Below are 13,772 nucleotides of genomic sequence, written 5' to 3' on the forward strand. Positions count from 1 at the left end.
TTCAGATTGAAGCAGTTGGATTTAGGAGTATTCAGATTGAAGCAGTTGGATTTAGGAGTATTCAGATTGAAGCAGTTGGGTTTAGGAGTCTTCAGATAGGAACAAACAGGTTTAAGTCTTCAGATTGAAGCGGTTGGGGTAGGAGTCAAAAAGTTCACCAAAAAGTTTGACACTTTATGATTAAAGCTCTGTTAGAAAGTTAAAACCCAAACACCTCAGAACAAATGGAGCCGTAGGTTTAGGAGCCTTCAGCGGCTTAAGGAATCTGCACCGTCTCTGGTGAGATTTTACCCTTCAGAGAAGCTAAAGCTAACAGACAGATGAGGCTGTTGCTCCTCTGGCAGAAAAAACTCCTCGTCTGACTTTCCTGTTCATTCCACAACTGACTCCTTCAGACTGTCATCTTGTAGAAAATTGTAGCCATTAAACGGAGGAGCAGAGTGGAGGAGAAACTCCGTTTGAAGCTCCACCTGGACGGGACTGTCCTCAGCTCTATCACCAGGAAGTGTCTCACTGTCTCCGTACAGCTGACTGATGTTCTTACAGATAAGTCCCTCTGTCTCAGGTGGGGGCAGCTCGTCTCGCCGACCCTTCGTCTTTTCTCTGTACTTGTAGGACGCTAGTTTGATTGCTCGGTGCAGAAGGTGCCTCCTGTATGCTCTCTGGATCACCGATGCTGAAACCTCTTCCTGTTTTGTCCGCAGGGTGCTAATTACTGGTTCGTACAACTTCTGAAATACAAAGGGGTTGTCATTTAGGACAATTTATGAATTTTATTCACATGAATTATATTTGAAAACAAGTTCATTTAAATTCACTGAACATATAGATATTAATCACCTACATATGAGTTAAAACATGTCTAAAATACTCTGTACAGTAAGATAAGTACAAAGTTTATAAAATAAAATATAGATTTAAAGTAAACCTTTGAGGGATTGTTGGCCATGTACTTCTCTTCTATGCTGGTCTTTAAAGCATCCATCCCTTCTGACTCACCCAAAACCTGTAAGAATAAGAGAACATAGCATGTCATAGCATAGCATAGCATAGCATAGCATAACATAGCATAGCATAGCTTAGCATAGCATAGCATAGCATGACATGGCATGACATAAACACGATAACATACGATATCACCTCTGCAGTGAGAGCGAGCAAGATGTCCATACAATGGATCTTGTCTTCAGGAACTAAGGGCAGATCCATCTTGATCAACTTGGCAATGTTGGGTTTGGGAATCCTCATAGGATCTTGCAGAGCGTCACACAAGTCTGACAGCTTACTGTGAAACACATCAGAGTCGTGTTAGCTTTAGTACTCAGACAGGAAGTCTCCGTTCACAGGAAGTGACACAGCAGGTAGGATTCACCTGTAATGGATGAACTGTGAAGCCTTAGGGTCAAACTTCTCCCAGGTTTCATAGAACATTTCAAAGTCATCCTCGGACAGTGGGTCAGCGCTTTCCTCTGTGGCCACATTAAAGTTCTCCAATATGACGGCAATGTACATGTTGACCACCACCAGGAAGGACATGATGATGTACAAAGGAAAGAAGACGATCGCCACTGCTGGGCTGCCACAGTTCCCTCTGACAGCTGAGCCCGGGTTTTCAAAGTCTGGATCACAGTCTGGTGGCGTGTTCATGATGGGGATGAGAAAACCGTCCCATCCAGCTGACGTAGTGATCGTAAACATACAGATCATACTGTTCCCAAAGTTCTCAAAGTTAAAAATGTCGTCCATCATGCCTTCCTTCTTTACATAGGCAAAGTTAGACATCCCAAATATGGAGAAGATGAACATGATGAGGAAGAGCAGGAGACCAATGTTAAAGAGGGCAGGAAGTGACATCATCAAGGCAAATAGCAGTGTTCGGATTCCCTTGGCTCCACGAATGAGGCGAAGAACCCGGCCAATCCGAGCCAATCGGATCACACGGAAGAGAGTGGGCGAAACAAAATATTTCTCTATGATGTCAGCAAGAAGCAGGCCTGAGGAGAGGAAGGAAGTGATGGAGTTAAGTTTTTATTGTGAGATCAAAGCAAAACAGATTCATTTTTAAATTCAAGATCTGCTCACCAACGATGGACAGTATGACCACCACAAAGTCAAAGATGTTCCAGCCGACAGCGAAGTAGTGCTGCCGGAGAGCGATGAGCTTCAGAACACACTCTGCGGTGAAGATGACGATGAAGAAAAGGTTTATCCAGTACAGGATGGCATCTTTCTCAGCGCTCTGCTCATCTGTTTCCACCATCATGGTCACCATGTTCAGGCATATTAACACCATGATGAAGATGTCAAAAAACTGCTTGGTCACCAGGTCAAAGACCAGACCCTGAAACTTGTTCTGAACAGGCAGAAGCAGAAGAAACAGACTATATTAAATGTTTGTTTTAATTCATTCCTAATCAATCAGTATTTACAGTTTTGTTTTAATAAAGTTTGTGAAGAAGTCACTTAACTGACCTTAGGTCGAGGAACAGGTTTTTGAGGCTTCTTGGAGCCCAGTTTCTTCATGGCATTGTAGTACTTCTTCTGATCTTCAGTCATAAACAGATCTGTTCCTCCGAGGTAAACACAGACAGACGCATTAACTGACTGACGGAAAGAAACTGAATCACGGACTCTGGTTTCAGTGAGGAGAAACTTATCTTAGCTTTCTGCTGGTTGAAGTTATCAATGATGACTCCGATGAAGAGGTTGAGGGTGAAGAATGAGCCAAAGATGATGAAGCAAACAAAGTACAAGTACATGTATAAGTTGTCCTCATACACTGGCTGGGACTCCACCTACACTCGTGATAACCATGGCAACCAGAGAAAAGTCAGCATCTTTTCCTCTTGTTATAATCAGAAGATTGTTAAACTGCACCAGGATCAGTTTTATCACTGCTAAAATTAGTCACAGGACCAGCAGTGGTCCTGGTTTCAGTACTATAGTTTGAACAAGTTCCTGTCCATGTATTATTACCAGCGTTAGTGTCAGAACTATAAACAATACCAGAATGAGCAGTTCTGACCTCTCTGGAGTCCACTGCTGAGTACATGATGTTCATCCAGCCTTTAAATGTGGCCTGAAGAAAACAAAAAGTACACAACTAAATAAAGTCCAACCAGACCCAGCTGATCAGAAGCCAGTAAGCAGCAGTCGGATATGGAAAGCAGTGAAAATCGTGCTCAGACTGACCACTTGCAGCAGCGACAGGTAGCCCATCCCCACATTGTCAAAGTTGATCTTGGCGTTTCTCCAGTGGACCTCCGTGAAGTTTTTGTTAATCAGATCAATGCACTGAGTCTTATTGTTGACAACCTCAGGTTGGAATACATACTCTCCTGTCTCGTTATAGCAGTAATAAAACTTCCCTGCAAACAGGTTCACGCCCATGATGCTGAAGATCAGCCAGAAGATCAGACACACCAGCATGACGTTGAAGATGGAGGGGATGGCTCCAACCAGTGCATTAACCACCACCTGCAGTTCGACAGGTGCAGCAGCAGTCAGTAAAACCCTGAACCAGACACCCGTCTGCCTGTCAGCATCTTGAACGCCTGTCTTACCCTCATGCCCTCAAAGCGAGACAGGGCCCTCAGGGGTCTCAGTGCTCTTAGAGTCCTCAGAGACTTGATGGCTCCCAGCTCAGAGTATCCCAGGATGTTTGCTGTCAGAGACACCAGGGACACCTGTAAAAAAACCAGAAACATCTGGAGATGAGTTCATCCTGCAGGTGTTCACCTGAAACCATCTCATCTCTGTGCAGCAGCGCCCTCTGCTGTCTGGAGGACACCTGAACTCTGCATCAAGCCAGTAATCCTGTTAAAGCTGGCTTCCCAGTTAAAGCAGTTATTCAGTTAAACCAAGGTTTCTAGTTAAATCAGCTATCTAGTTGAACAAGTTAAACCAGTTATCCAGATAACCCAGTATTTTTTGTGATTTAGTTCCAACAGGTTATCCAGACAAACCAATTATCCAGTTAAACCATTGAATCCACCCTAAAAATACAGCTGTTGTTTTTCTTTATAAAATAAATAAATAAAGTGAATAGAGTCACACAGACAGTTTTTACTAAAATAGCAGAAAAACAGGAAACAGGAAGTGTTTCAGTTAATTTTACAGATAAGATTTTAATTTTAGTTATTATTCAATGCTGTTTAAGATAAATTGAATAAGTGGACATCATTAACAAGAATAAAACAAGCTGATCTCCATCGTTGGTCATGTTCTTACATCGACAATGAGGAAGTCCAGCCAGCACCAGGCGTTGGTGAAGTACGTCTTGAATCCATAGGCAACCCACTTGAGAAGCATCTCCACCACAAAGACGTAGGTGAACACCTGATCTGCGTACTCCAGAATGACCTTGATGACCCGACGCTGCTCCAAGTAGATGTCCTCAAACGCCTGTTAACATGTAGACCGAAGTGATCACCTGGGCAGGTGTCCACTGTCAGCACCAAACATCCAAAGAGCTCAAACGGGAGGTGAGGGGATATTTTCTTTGTTTTTAGGAGGTTAGTGAGCGCAGTTCATCAGTCATCTCAAAAAACTGACAAGTCCAATCCATTTAATTAAATTAATTTAGAAATGCAGGGGGTTCAAATTTAAATCTGGATTTATACCGTCCCATTCAGGTTTGCCATGACAACCAGTTTCATTAATAAAGTTTCAGTTATTTCTGTTAACGCTTCAGGTCTCGATGCTGCCACTGTTTACGCTGTTGTCTTTAATCAGATTAGTTTAAAAGAAGGGGTAAAACAGGTAACTCTCACCTGTGTGTCGTTAGCAGCCATGTTAGTAGCCACACCGACAGCCATGCCAACCAACAGATTAACACTCGGAGGCCTGTTAGTTTGAGCCTCCTCTGTTACACGTTCAGTTGTAACCAACCAGGTGCCAGCGACAAGTTAGAGCAAAACACATTTCAGAGTAAAACACCAAATTAAATTTAAGTTGTTAACACATCAACAGCTGACCAAACTGAGGAAATGCATAACAAGAACCAGTAACGTGTAATATTATCTACCAGAGCTCCACTGCTCAGCAGGATCATGAAGATGATGAACGTCTCAAAGTAGTTGTGCTCCACGATGGAGAAACAGGTTTTTCTGATGTTAAACCAGATCTTTCCTCTGCCCTGGGATGTGTCTATGTCCAGGCATGGGCAGCGACTGTAGCACTCTGAAATAATAATAAAAACACACATGGACACAAAGTATTTGAATCAACCTACTGGTTCAAATAACTCAGGCTTTGTTAAGGAATTATGAAGTGGGCATGATTTACATACAATTTGATCACCTTTACTAGTCCCTGCAAACCAGTTTTAGTGACTGCCAGCTACACCTTTCAGTGCTTCGACCCCTTTTAGGTCGTGTGGGTCCGGAAGACATTTGAAAAAAACTCTCAGAAAAGCTACGAACCAACAAAGTTTTAGTTCTATAGTCCACCTCCAGGCCACACGGCCACTTTGTAGCGACTGTTTTTGAGGAAAAGTGGCTCATATTACATTTTTGTTCGAGAGAACAGACTGAAATATACTTTACAGGCATGAAAAAAAACCCAAAAAAATAAGGTACATCTTTTCAGGGCTTTTTATGTTTTACAATTTAGAACTCCCTTTCCACCTAAATTTGTATCATTTTGTCCTTTCACTAAAATATATTGTGTTTACAGTGTTGCTAAGAGTTAAAAAAACAAGAAAACAAGTATTTATACTTTTTTTCATTAAAAATTCACATCTTTTTGGCCTAGGAGTAGTTTTAACCTGAGGATTTTGGCCCGTGTGTCCATATTTTTGGATACCACTGGTTAATGGGCTCCTAAAATGTCATTTCTGTGTGGACGCAAGACTGAAATGATAAGAAACCTTTGTGTATCTACAAAACACTGTGTGTGTGTGTGTGTGTGTGCGTACTTTCAGTGCAGCAATCCTCAGGAGAAATAACATCTTCATTCGTCTCTTCTTTCTTTTCAGGAGCTCTCTGTACGGTGCTGCAGACTGACTCCTCAGCCTAAACAAGTACAGCAGATCTGACCTTCAGCAGCACATAATCAATACAAGTGATGCCAATAATCAGCAGCTGATTGTTACAGATTATATCTTTTGTTTATGGTAGTTTAACCAAATAGGAAACAAACTACAGTAAAAAAAAAGCAGCAGTAGAACAGATTTTACTTGCTGCTCTCCATCCCCCTCATCTTCAGACGACTCGGTGTCAGATTCGGCCTTAGCGATGGGGACCTTCAGAGATACGATGTTATGATAGTAGCTGGTTGGGTTACTGTTGAGGGCTGTGGCTTGTCCTACTGGCTGCTCTGAGGTCACAAAGGTCAGCGGTAAAACCTCCATCGGGTTGTTTTTCTCTGTGTTTTTAGCTGGAAAAAATCGATTTCAAATGTAAAATAAATAATTTAAATTCTAACAACAAAACAAGATTTTAACAGATAAAAAACTCAGTGTACCCCCACCCTTGTGGTCTGAGTTTTTTGTGGTCTTCTTTCCCAGTAGAGTCCAGACATGTTTCATGAACCAGGCCTTGGTCCAGGCCACGGCCCTGCTAATCCGGTTGATGGCGATCTGCAGATTGTTTTCTCCTTCATCTTCTGAAGCTGAAAGGTTGTCACCACTGAACGAGCTGAGCAGCAAGGCCAGGAACAGATTCAGGACCTGAAATGAGACAAGGGTTCAAACACAGTCTGGGTCTGAATCAGGGCAAACTCCTGACCCCAGTCTGAGTCCTCTGGACTTTAATAACACTTTCAAACTGCCGAGACTCACCACCAGGTTTCCAATAACCAGCACCATCATGTAGACGATCAGACACATAGCCGGACCCGCCACCTCCATGCAGTCCCACATGGTCTCGATCCACTCGCCACACAGGATTCTGAAGATGATGAGGAAGGAGTGAAAGAAGTCTTTCATGTGCCAGCGAGGAAGCTCGCAGTCCTCTGAGATGCGGCAGACGCAGTCATTGTAGTTCTTTCCAAACAGCTGCATGCCGACGACGGCGAAGATAAAAACGATGATGGCGAGAACCAGCGTCAGGTTCCCCAAAGCCCCCACAGAGTTCCCGATAATCTTTATCAGCATGTTGAGGGTGGGCCACGATTTGGCCAGTTTAAACACTCGCATCTGGACACAAGATAAGACAGAAGGATCAGGTGAGGACATAACCGCCTCTAACAACGCTGTTCATAAGATCTGGATGATGAATGTGGTGAACCGACCAGTCGGAAGGAACGAAGCACAGACAGACCCTCCACATCAGCCAGACCGAGCTCGACCAGACTCACGGTGACGATGATGCTGTCAAAGATGTTCCAGCCAACCTGTAACCATGACAACAGCCAGTCTCATAACCACGAGAACAGTTACCTTCAGTAAGCTGTTGTCTCTGAGACGGAAACTCTGACCTGGAAGTAGTTATATGGATCCATTGCAAGAAGCTTGAGGATCATCTCAGCTGTAAAGATTCCCGTAAAGACCTGGAAATCAGAGGTCAGAGGTCAGGCTCTTGTCTAAAAACTTTGATGCTGATGGTGATTACATTGAAGCTGATTAAATGAAGGTGATGGCATAATATTTGATCATTAAACATAAACATAGGTGTATGTTCACCTGCACATAACCTTTTCATCCCAGATTATTGTATACTTTAACAGCAAATGCAAGAAAAAGATCCTTCTCAGTGATTCTAAAGCTTTTAATTCTACCAGAGTTTTAGTAGTTTTAATTGGATGGATTCATCTTTCAGTGCCTGGCTGACTGGTGTATTGGTGCTCTGACAAGAAAAAAACTTTAGACAAGTTAGTGAGAAATGGGACAAATATTGGCCAAAGTGTTTGGTCCTAACCCAGGGATTTGATGAGGACAGAATGTTGGGACATCATATAAAGCTCTTTGATTTTAATTAACTTTATGTTGGGCCTTCAGGTATAAAAAGCCTCCCTGCATATACTCTGAATCCCTTCTCCTTCACTGACCAGATTTCCAGTGCTCAGCAGCTCATCAAACTGTGGAGACATTGGGTAATGCTCCATGGCCATGAAGACTGTGTTGAGGACAATGCAGATGGTGATAGCGAGGTCGACAAATGGATCCATGACGATGGTGTAAAGCAGTTGTTTCAGCCATATCCAACAGCCACAGCAGTTCCACTTCAGAAAGATGTCAGCAAATGCATACCAGCATGGAGGACATGGCCTCTGGTCCTCCTCGAAGTCTGAAACACAAGGTCATGTTGTTTGAACACAGAGATGGAATCACCACTCTGAGCCACCAGCCCAACTGAATGTCAATTTTCAGATCTATTCATACCCTAATACTCCCCCTTAACCCTGATCAGACCCATAAACCTGTTCGATTCTTTTCCTCACGTCACCAAAGGGAAATTCAGAGTTTTTAAAATCAGTTCACTGGAGGCAGATTGTGTCAAATCTTCACTTTGATTGGCTCCCACAGAGATAACAGTGGGAAGGAATGGTTCCTTTTTAACAGGAAAAACTTCAAGTAGAACCAGAACCAAGATGGATGGCCATCTGTTTGGACTAGTTGGGAATTGAGAGGACAGAATTGGACCAGGCTCAGTGTGTTTGCGTACCATTCATGGCTGTGTGATCTTGTTCATGGGTCTTTGTTTCTGAGTTCTTCTGATCCGTGGAGTTTTGGTTCTCTAAGAGCGCTACCCTGTTGGCTTCCACCTGTAAAGACACAAAACAAAAGTTCAGCTTTATGTTTGAGAAACACTGTGGATGCTTCCATCCATCACACCGGACCTCCTCTTCTCTCCTCTTCAGGGCCTCCAACATCTGAGCGTACTCCTCCTCCTTCTGTTTGGCTTCAGATATGGTGGCTGCGTTCTGCTCAGCGTAGGCCATGGCAACCACAGCCAGGATGAGGTTGATGAGGTAGAACGAACCAAGGAAGATGACCACCACAAAGAAGATCATGTAGGTTTTACCTGCTGCTCGCAGCGTCTGCAGACACACAAACACGAGTCAAAGACAGTTTAGAGGCAAACAAGAAAGAGACAACAGTTCAGCTTCTTAAAATAAATGTTCACCTTTTTCCCTTCACCTTCCTGCTCCCCCTTCCATTCTACCTCCTTTAGTTCTACTTGAGCAGAATATTTAGGCTTTTATTGATCAAATTCATTATTTTTAATTGCTTTCTTGATTTGAGAAGTTTATATTTGATGTTGATTCATTATTTATTAGTTGTATACTTCTTACAACACTTTATTTTTAACCGTGTTAAAGAAATAAACTTTGACTCGGCTTATTTGTGACATTCCGATGGTCCATCATCTCAGTTTACGTAAAGTGAAAGCTCAGTCAGGACAAGCCGCTGAACTGGGACCAGTTTGATACTCACCAGCTGGAACAGGTTTTCCCAGAAGTCCTGAGTCATGAGTCTGAACAGAGCCAGAAACGCCCAACCAAAAGTGTCGTAGTTGGTGTAGCCGTAGTTTGGGTTCCTCCCGGCCTTCAGACAGACGTAGCCATGCGGACAAACTCTGAACACATCACCATCATAATCATTAATAATAATAACAACAACAAGAATAAAAATATTATTATTATTAATAATAATAATGATTATTTGAAGGTACCCAGCATCAGAGCTGTTTCCACACACCATAGCATCAGTCTGGCCTGGCAGATAGTAATGATTCTCTGTTAAAAAGAGAGACAGATTCAATATTTGTATTTATAGGAGCAAATAAATATAATTTTAACAATCCAAACTTTGAGCTAAAGCTACCTGGGTTGGTAATGTACTCAGTGTAGTCAAAGGCAGTGCTGCTGCTGTTGTTATAGGCGTTGAAGCCTTCAGCTGACGTCTGGTTGTTCAGCGGCGGCATCAGAACGCATTTCTGTCTCAGGTTTCCCATGAAAAGCTGAAGACCAATCAGAGCGAAGACCCCGAGGCAGAAGACTGTCAGAATCATGACATCACCCATTTTCTTCACGGACTGAATGAGAGCGCCAACAATCGTCTTCAGACCTGCAAAGAGGGCGGGGCTTTAGGGCTGACCAACCAACCAGGAGAGTTTGTGTCAGGCATATAAAATACAAGAACAAAAACTGGTAGTTCATCCTCTCATTTTATATTAATATATATCCTCATTATTGCATAAATTAATCCACATTCTTATAGAAAAGCCTCACACAAATATTGGAACACTTTTAAACAATAAAAATCCAGTAAATTGGACGTGAAAATTTCTTACTCAACATTGTGGTTCTCTGTTAACACTTTTCAGTTGTTAAATAATTCACTTTACCTCAGGAAAAAGCAGAACATAATATTTCTCCAGTAGTTTTAGAATCAAGATGTCTTCATTTGCTTGGTGAGCTACCAGCTATATTGGTTTCATGTTGGTGAAAAATTGGTGAAATGTTAGTTAAACTTTGATAAAATGTTAAAATGATGGAGAAATTATAAAACATTAGCGAACTGTTCTTGAAACATGGCTGAAATGTTGGCGAAATATTGAAAAAACTTTGTGAAAAATTGGAGAATTGTTAAAAAGCTGATAAAAATTAAATATCAGTGAATCACTGGTAAAATTAGTCAAATTTTGTTGAAACGTTGGTGAAACGCTGTCATGATCTTAAGATTTTTGTTTGTTTTGTCGTTTGAGTTGATTGTATTTATAGTTATTTAGTTTTATGTAAACATTTCAGTGTGCCAAGAACCAACGTCCTGTGATGGATGGGAACCAAGTGTGTGTGGTTGAACCGCAGATAAGGGAAATGTATGAAATGTTCAGTTTTAGCTTTCAGGTAAGAGCCTCTGTTCTGATATTTAAAAACCTGCTTCCATGAGATGCATCTCTGTGCTAAATTAAGTTTTTATCATTTTCTCTAAGCTGTTGGACCAATCTCAGCATGTCTCCTGTTACAATTACACCAGGAAACACGATCAGGTAACACAAACAACACACACACTGACCGGGGATTACTGTGATGGTTTTCAGGGCTCGAAGAACTCTGAACGTCCTCAGAGCAGAAACATTTCCTAAATCGACAAACTCAGTCAAATATCTGGAAAAACAGACAAATATTTCTGATCAGCATCATTATCGTCTCCTTCTGGACTTTGTTTTAGACTTTCAGACCTCAGAGACTGATTTCCCAAATCTGATGTAGTTTAATAAGATGAAACTAAAATATAACACTTCAAATGTCTGTGTAAACTACATGCTGTATGATGAACATCTGCCTCTGTGGTAGTGAATGATTATTACGCCATGCTGATGACCATGAAGTCCAGCCAGTTCCAGGGGTCTCTGAGGAAGGTGAACTTCCCCACACAGAATCCTCGGGACAAAATTTTGATGGTTGCCTCAAAAGTGTAGATGGCTGTGAAGACGTACCTGTTCAGCGACAGACAGACGTGTTATGAGACTCAAAAGATGAGAAAACATACAAACAGAGAATCAGTTCAGTTTCCACAAAGCTCAAAATGCAGAGTAGATGAATCTTTGGTGTGTTTTTATGAATTTGGTCACAATGGTCATTATGGAGTGTAGACGAGTTTACAGGTAAGTACCAGGTATTTACACAGAATGTATCCCTGAGGGCTGAGTTGTACTAGAAACGGACTTCTTGCCTTTAGAAGGTAGTTACTCGGTACAAACAAGCTATATTATTAGTAAACAGCTAATTATCTATAAGGAAGCCAGCAGATTGCATCATGACATCATGACAATGACTTCCTTTTAACAGGAAGAAACCTTCGGCAGAACCAGAACCAGGACCAGGCTCAGGATGGGCGGCCATCTGCCTCCACCGGACAGGAAAGAGACTCAGGCAAACACACATGTTCTAATGATGGTAGGTGTGTGTGTGTAGGTGTGTGTGGACTCACTCGACCGTCTTGCTCCATGCCGGAGGATCGCTCATCGTCATGAAGACGCAGTTGGTCAAAATAGTCAGCATGATGAATAAACTGAATAAAGTTTTAGTTTTAAGGAACAACAAATAATCCACTGACTGTCAATCAACGAGCTGATCGATGTTTCTGCTTTCACTGGTTAATAATTCGTGGTTGATCTAAGACAAACTGAATCAGCACCTGGTTTTCTAACCCTCAGGTTTTATTTGTTCAGGTTTGTCATTATTATCCCACTGCAAAGTCTCCCACAAGATGAGCTTTAGGTTTTTTTATGATTTCAGGAAATAAAAAGGATAATGTATGCTGAGACATAAAGATAAATGCTCCAGACAGGACCAAAGGGGAACCTTTAAGGATATGAATGGATGAGGATCTTGATAGCAAAAGTCCTCAGAGGGCTGAATGGGCTGATCAGGTAACACGCCGGCTCAGCGTTAAACCTGTAGATGACGTTTCCTTTACTGAGCACGATGAAGGTCTGCAGAGAGACGGACAAAAGAGAGAAATAATAAAAATTTAAAAAAATTATTTTCAATTAAAATAAATCAAATTAGTCAAATCGTATTTAAACGATTTGTGTTACTGATTTTCTTCTTCTCTTTAAATTTTTTTTGCTGTATTTTGTTCAGTTACAGATCTTCATTTGTTCTTGTCCAATTCTGGCAAGATTAGACCCTAGAATGAATTACTGAAGATTTTCTAAAATTAATTTACATGCTTCCTGGGTGCCATTGAATTTAAGTTTTTTACTCCTACTCTGTAATAGATTTTGTATAAATCAAATTCAGAGTACATTATATTAAAGAAAGACCTTCTGTGATTGGTAGAAGGGATCCAACTCCTCCAATGGGGTGTTGAGAAACTCAGGAGGTGGGTCTCCAAAAATGAAGGGAAGGGCTTTCCCAGCCTCAAGATCACTGGCTGGTTGAGGAAGATCTTCCTCTGCTTTCTGCCAGAGAGAAACCAGTTAAACCAGACTATCAGCATCTTTTTTATCATGCAGTGGTTATTGGCAGCTTGTAACCCATCAGTACCTCAGTCTTCTCCCTTTTATTTTGTTCTTCCTTCTGTTGTTCAGCTTCATGTTGTTTAGCTGCTTGTTTTCGCTGGATTTCTTTTAGTGAGGCAGGTGTGAAGTGTCTGAACACCTCTGTACCAACAGGGGGCAGCAGAAGCGCCATATTGGCATTGCGGAGAACCTCCCGGGCTTCTGGACTGCTTAGTAACCGTTTCCTGTAAAAAGAAGTAGTACAGGAAATAAAACTTTTATTTTTTTAAGTCTATGGCTCTGTTATCAACACAGTAAAATAAAACAAAGAGAAAAGAAAAAGAACAACAGCAAACTAAAAACCTGCAACACAAATGAGAAGCAACAGACTTTGTCTCAGTTGGAGCAGTAAATCAGAACGAATACGATCCCCTTCATCACTGCGGCTCATTCCAACTGAGCCAGAAAGATCCAACTGATCACCTGACCCTCTAAGGTCCAACTGATCACCCGACCCTCTAAGGTCCAACTGATCACTCGACCCTCTAAAGTCCAACAGATCACCTGACCCTCTAAGGTCCAACTGATCACCTGACCCTCTGAGGTCCAACTGATCACCCGACCCTCTAAAGTCCAACTGATCACCCGACCCTCTAAAGTTCAACTGATCACTCGACCCTCTAAAGTCCAACAGATCACCTGACCCTCTAAGGTCCAACTGATCACCTGACCCTCTGAGGTCCAACACATCACCTGACCCTCTAAGGTCCAACTGATCACCTGACCCTCTAAGGTCCAACTGATCACCTGACCCTCTGAGGTCCAACTGATCCCCCGACCCTCTAAAGTCCAACAGATCACCTGACCCTCTAAGGT

At 42.0% G+C, this 13,772-nt stretch overlaps 1 protein-coding gene across 2 annotated transcripts; it reads right to left on the bottom strand.

Annotated features, from left to right (window-relative positions):
• Positions 1 to 7: 7 nt before the first annotated feature.
• On the bottom strand, positions 8 to 13,141 carry scn4ab (sodium channel, voltage-gated, type IV, alpha, b; the record flags this gene model as incomplete). 2 transcript variants are annotated; one of them, XM_025008662.1, is given in 30 exon segments in its annotated part: positions 8 to 731; positions 929 to 1,006; positions 1,141 to 1,285; positions 1,373 to 1,994; positions 2,083 to 2,353; positions 2,473 to 2,577; positions 2,658 to 2,795; positions 3,026 to 3,079; positions 3,193 to 3,477; positions 3,564 to 3,686; positions 4,231 to 4,404; positions 5,027 to 5,181; positions 5,918 to 6,014; positions 6,179 to 6,378; positions 6,466 to 6,670; positions 6,782 to 7,138; positions 7,234 to 7,335; positions 7,420 to 7,491; positions 7,990 to 8,228; positions 8,607 to 8,706; positions 8,782 to 8,982; positions 9,380 to 9,521; positions 9,618 to 9,681; positions 9,770 to 10,012; positions 10,964 to 11,055; positions 11,259 to 11,387; positions 11,882 to 11,971; positions 12,268 to 12,386; positions 12,720 to 12,857; positions 12,943 to 13,141. In XM_025008662.1, coding segments are annotated over 30 exon segments (5,299 nt in total), but the record flags the coding sequence as incomplete, so codon positions are not given.
• Positions 13,142 to 13,772: the final 631 nt, after the last annotated feature.

Source organism: Kryptolebias marmoratus, linkage group LG12 (genome assembly GCF_001649575.2).
Source record: "Kryptolebias marmoratus isolate JLee-2015 linkage group LG12, ASM164957v2, whole genome shotgun sequence".
Classification (NCBI taxonomy): Eukaryota; Metazoa; Chordata; class Actinopteri; order Cyprinodontiformes; family Rivulidae; genus Kryptolebias; species Kryptolebias marmoratus.